General features: G+C 52.2%; 1 protein-coding gene across 1 annotated transcript in view; it reads right to left on the reverse strand.

Moving 5' to 3' along the window:
* Positions 1 to 185: 185 nt before the first annotated feature.
* PIK3IP1 (phosphoinositide-3-kinase interacting protein 1) overlaps positions 186 to 5,951 on the reverse strand; it is a 7,076-nt gene continuing 1,310 nt past the window's right edge. Inside the window, exons 2-4 of the mRNA XM_015562906.1 lie at positions 5,044 to 5,244; positions 4,864 to 4,942; positions 186 to 1,900 (exon numbers count right to left, since the gene is read on the reverse strand). Of these exons, the coding sequence (XP_015418392.1) occupies positions 1,696 to 1,900; positions 4,864 to 4,942; positions 5,044 to 5,244 (485 nt within the window). The 3' untranslated portion in view covers positions 186 to 1,695. The remainder of the gene's footprint in view (positions 1,901 to 4,863; positions 4,943 to 5,043; positions 5,245 to 5,951) is intronic.

The following is a 5,951-nucleotide window of genomic DNA, read 5'->3' on the forward strand; positions in this document are numbered from 1 at the left end:
ACACTCATCTACGGCAGCTTCACCCTGGAAGATTCCTGGGGGTGACTGCGGTCACCAACCGTTCTACGGTGGCCACTTCCCAGGGACAAGCCCGGGCCACACAGGTGTTGACAAGGTAACCAAACGTTCCTCAACTCCTGGGAGGAGTATTCCCGACACCCCGCAGACTTGGTAATGTGCAGTCCTTTCTTTTTTAAAAAATTTATTTATACAAGTAAAATGCAGAGCAATTTCCTGCACCTTATATGCAAGTGTCAGAATGAGGTATATAAAACATGTACACAGAGAAATGTTTTCATAGAAAAGTAGAAACCAGTGATGTTCTCTTCAGCATCACTGAACCCCAAAGGACCCCCTGCGGCCTGGGTTCCCTCAAACCACCCCCAGGAACCACCACCTGCTAGAGAGAACGGGCCCCACAAACGCCCCCTCGCTCTCCACGTGGGGCAGTGGCAGGCCCCTGGGGCAGGAAGCTCTGTGGCATTGCTAAGGCCTCCAAATGCGACGTCAGGACTGGGAGGCCCTGCCGCGCCGCTGGCACAGTGTAGCACAGTGGGTGGGGAAATGTCCTCTCCTCTGGCCCATGCCGGTCACTTTATGACTTTGGGTGTCCCTTTCGCCCTCTGGGCTTGGGGAGCCCTAGGGTCTCATCCAATGGTTTTATGACTGTTTTACAAGTTAGGGGTCGCGACCTCGCTCCATTCTCAGAGGCAGCTCACAAGACCCCCCGCAGTGTCATTCCCACAGGTAAGCTGTTGTCTTAACCCCACGAAAGGAAGAGGTGGCTATCCACCTCTGAGAGAGACTGTCTGGGGGGCACCAGGCCCACTTCAGGTCCTGTGAGGCCTGAGGCATCCTTGACTCTCTTCCTAAGCGAAATGTTCAGTGCAATCCTTCCTTTCCTTTTTTTTAAAAAATACAGAACGCTTCACGAATTTGCTTGTCATCCTTGTGCAGGGGCCATGCTAAATCTTCTCTGTATCGTTCCAATTTTAGTATACGTGCTGCCGAAGCGAGCACCTTCCTTTCAAAACAGGAAGTCCCTGGGCCTGGCCTGGCCCACTACTGTCAAGGCATGTCACCGCCAGCAAGCTGGGGCACACCTAGTACCCCCAGCCTGGATCCCATTCTCAACCCACACTTTTGATTATTGTACAAACTCATTTCTGGTTCTCAGAGGTCAGTAGGGAGTTCCATCCCAAATACTGTTTAAACTAAATACATTTTTTTAAATGTTGCCTCTCAAACTGCTTGGCCTGAACTATGAATAACAGCGTGCGCCACTCAAGCCCACAGAGAACAAACGGAAAGGTGGAGACTGAGGCCACGCTAGATCATAAAGCTCAGAGGAGCCCAGGGGAGCTCCCTGTCCATCCCTGATTCAGTTCCAGGACACAGGCGGTGTCACAAGCCCTTGTCAGCAGCACTGCTGTGGCAGCTGCCACTGTCCCCATCCATGGACAAAACCCTGCTCCAGGGGTTGGAGAAAGAGCGTTGGTAGCAACCTACCCAACTTCGCCCTCAGTCAACAGTGCAACCCACGTCTGTCTTAGGGTTCACCGAAAACCAAAAGGGAAAAAAAAAAGTGGGGGGAGGGTTTTAACCACAACAAAAAGTGTAGATCTTCCCTGCGGTAGGAGGGTAGGCCATCCTGCACCAGTGTTGGCATGGGGCTCCTGCCCATTGTTGGGGGGCTCAGGCCCCAGGAGTGCCTGCCTGACCCATAAGGGGGGCATCACCCTCCTGAGGGTCGACGGGAGTCTGACTGGTGTGGACCACAACGGTCTTCTCATCCACGATCTCACAGGTGGCGTTGGTGAAGGCAGACAAGGGCAGCGTGATTGGCTGCATCTCCCTCTCATACATTTTCTGGTCATACTGCTCTTTCAGGCCCTTCGCCCTGGCAAGAAAAGAGGGACATGTTCAGGTTGTGTCTCTTGCATGGCTTTGCTCATTCGCTAGGCCCAGGCAGGGCAGGTGCTAGCTGCAGTCACAGCAACCCAGTGGCTGATGTACTAGATTTCTCTCTTTTTTAAAATATATATATTTTTATTGACTTCAGACAGGAAGGGAGAGGGGAGAGTGAGAAAGAATGATGAGAGAGGCCGAAACCGGTTTGGCTCAGTGGATAGAGCGTCGGCTTGCGGACTGAGGGGTCCCAGGTTCGATTCCGGTCGGGGGCATGTGTGAGAATCATCAATCGGCTGCCTCCTTTACCACCCGACCCCTACTGGGAGTCAAGTCCCCAACTCGGGCATGTGCCCTGACCCGGAATCGAACCCAGGACCCTTTAGTCTGCAGGCCGACACTCTATCCACTGAGCCAAACCAGCTAGAGCCAGCCTTCCTTATTAAGAAAGCATGCAATAAATGTTGGCTGCTACTATAATTGTTTAACCTGATGGGTGCTCTGTTTACATTTAAAACTTATGATACTCTTGGGGTGGGTAGGTATGGTGTGTGTGGAGGAGGGATATATCCCCATTTCACAGTCAAGAAACCAAGGTGCAGAGTAGCAACATCTATACTCAACAGCTCTTTCCAAAACAGTCTTTTCTCTGATTCTGGGGAGAGCTTTTCTTTAGCCCAGGTGTGGTTTCCTGTCGTATAGTCTGTACTGTACTCTGTGTACTTTTGCAGAAGGGAGGAGATGATCTTGTGGTTAGTACAGGGTATGTGGTGACTCGTGCCTTGCCCTGAGTTTACCATGCCTTGCCCGGAGTTTACCGGAAGGTAAATTCTAGGCCTCAGGGAAATCACATGACAGTCTGGAGGAGTGAACCTGCAAGAAAGGCCTGGCCCCCTCACCGGCATGAGAACCCAGCTCGAGATGAAGAAAGCTTAGCCCCGGCCAGTTTGGCTCAATGGATAAAGCATCCGCCTGGGGGACTGTAGGGTCGTGGGTTCGACTCCATCCTTGGAAAAATGTTTAGCCAGTTCACCTGGAGGCCTGGAAACGGTCACAAGATTGGAGGAGAGTCCACTGCAGCCAGTGGCTGAGGAAGGAGGGCTACACTCGGCAAACATGGTTTGATTCTGACCACAAATTGTAGGTCAGGGCCACCGCACCATTTCATCTAACGCTCTGAAATGAACAAGCCAACCGTCCCGCTGGCACATCCCAAGGGCAACAACTTTAGACTGGCAATCGGGAGACCCTCTCACTCGGGTCAGTACTTCCTCTCTCTGTACCTCTGCTTCCTGAATCACAGAAAACCAGAGAAGGAAGAAGGCTTGGTTTGGCACATTTTATAGAAAAAAACCAGTTTATGACCACAGAGCTAAGCCGCCACATGCCTCAGTCACATGCCTTAGCTACAGCAATGCTCTGGGACAGGAAATAGAAGCACCTTGCTCACAATCACACAGATAGCGAGTTCGAGGCAGTGCTAAGAGCTGGCCTCACCAAATGCTAGGGGTGTGATCTCAGGCAAGGTACACCTCCTCTCTTGTCCCAATTTCCTAATCTGTAAAAGGGGGAGAGGGGAGTAATAACAGCATTTGCCTCATAAAGGTGATGGTGAGAATGGAGTTACAGCCTGTAAACTGCTTGAAGCAATGTCTGGCATCTGCTGTTTCCTATCCTTGCTTTTGTTATTACAAACACTTCCTTTTTTCATCTGTAAATGAGGAGACTGACTATGTATCACCTCTAAGGACACCTGAGATTTATTTAATGCTGGCTGATCGACTGGGGCTACGGGCTCAGACATGGCCCTGGCCACTGGGAAATGCAGGTTACCATGTCACTTCCCTTACAGAAAGCCTCCTCAGACCCTGGAGAGAAATATTACACTCGGGGCTGAGGTCCCCTGATTTTGCCCAAGAATGGCAAATAATTTCCTCAAAATCAAACAGTCCTGTAGAAAGGAACGCAACACCGCCTTATCATCATGCACCTGTCACGGACTCCGATAGCCTTTCCACATGGTCGCTCAAACAAGCATTCCTCCTCCTGCTACCCGAGTTCCCCAGGTAGCCTCTTTGGCTTTCTATGCGATGAGGAGTGAGTAAACAGGCTCTCTGTCCTCCAACTCACTTTCTTCCTCCTGTCCTAGAGGATATCCTTACGGCTCAGGAAATTCAGGCCCCAGTGGCAAAAGTGGTGGCTGGGTAGCTCTTTAGTAGCAGAGTTTTCTAGCTCCCAGAAAGAGTGCAATCTCTGGATCCCTGCAGTGAGTGTCGGGCCTGATTTCTGCAATGCTACTCACGTCCACACCAGACACACCGGATTACACATCGGGGAATTGGGTGTCAGAAAAGCTGGGCTTCAATCCATGTTCTGCCACTCCCAGGCAGTGATCCTGGGTGAGTCACTTCACCTCTCTGACAAAGGTTTCCTCGTCGGTAAAATGGGGAATGAGAACTCCTACCTCACAAGGCTTTGGGGTGAGGAATAAAGGCATCAAAGAAAGGGGTTTATGTACAAGGTCACCTGGTAGAGACTAGAACCAAGTGTCTACTAGACATCTTGAGCTGGTTTCCCCTTTTTCCACACCCCCCTTTCTTTTTCTTTTTTTGTTGTTACTCCTCACCCAAGGATATTTTTCCATTGATTTTTAGAGAGTGGAAGGGAGAGACAGAGACAGAGAAGCATCGATGTGAGAGACACATGTCGATTGGTCGCCTTCACACGTGCCCCTACCAGGGACAGGGGTCCAGCCTGCAACCAAGGTACATGCCCTTGACCAGAATCAAACCTGTGACCCTTCAGGCCAAAGGCCCACGCTCTTTCCACTGAGCCAAACAGGCTAGGCCTAGGGCTTCACTTTTTGGGGGGTAAGAATACCATAAAGGAATCTGATTTGACTTTGTGTACCTTTCTCCCCTCCTCCGAGGGACGCCCAGAAGAGAAGCTACTGACCTCTTGTAGGTGTATCCAAAGATGATGCCAACTCCGATGGCAACGATGATCACTATCATGCCCATGCCCAGCACATTGCCTGCCAAGGACAGGACACAAGGCCCCATTAGCCGTGCCCCGGACAATACGCAAACATTCCTTCATGAATCCCATATAAGGACAGGGGTGGAGCAGTCATACCCAGGATCCCTAAGTCCTTCTTCTCCTTGGAGTTTGCCCGGACCCCCTGCACGATCCCAATCACCGGCTGCACAGTTGCGGCCTGGCTCCGGACGGACAGGGAATTGGCAGGAGCAAACAGCTGCCCCTCATCTCCACTTGGCACTGCAAACGCCTCCTCCGTTTCTGTCTTGGAGGTTGGCAGGTCCTGGGACACAGTTTCTGGAGGAGAAATAAGTGGAAAACAACTCTCATCAGAGGGTGGTCGGAGTGAATGCCGCAGCGGAACCTTCCTTCGCGTGTGCTGGGGGAGCTGAGGGATCCAGCTCAGAATGACCCGCACACACTGACACCAAACAGCCCTTTGGGCAAGGCCAGGACTGCGAGGGCCACACCATCGCTGGGACAAGGCCAGTGTGAGGGCAAGGCCCTAAGAAAGGGCCTCTCCCGCCTCCCACAAGTCCTCATCTGTCCAAATCCTTGCCATCTTCCAACACCCAGCTCCATTGCCATCCTCTGCAAGCGTCACCCCCGACTCCCCTGGGCAGCTCCCATTTATGGAGCCCACTGTGTGTGTGCCAATTCCCAAATTGCATCTTTACACATATCCATTGGAGCCTAGAACACTGTCCGGCTGCCTCGGGAGCAACAAGCCTGCGCCCTGGAATCTAAGAACCTGGGATTCAAATCTGAACGCTGCCATTCACTGCCTCCCTAAGTCACTTCTCTGAGGCTCGGATCCCCCCCAAATAACTTCTTCCTGGGGGGGTGAGGGGTTGTGAGCAGAAGATAACACACAGCAGGGAACCCACAAACATTCAGTCAAGGCTGAACGGATCGCTAAGGGCGCCGGACCGGGCCCGAGGGAGCTGTCCCGCGGGGAACTCCGGGCCGCGGGGCTGGGCCTCGCCCCCTTCCGTTGTTTACAA

This window comes from Myotis davidii, unplaced genomic scaffold, assembly GCF_000327345.1.
Source record: "Myotis davidii unplaced genomic scaffold, ASM32734v1 scaffold478, whole genome shotgun sequence".
In the NCBI taxonomy this organism is placed as follows: domain Eukaryota; kingdom Metazoa; phylum Chordata; class Mammalia; order Chiroptera; family Vespertilionidae; genus Myotis; species Myotis davidii.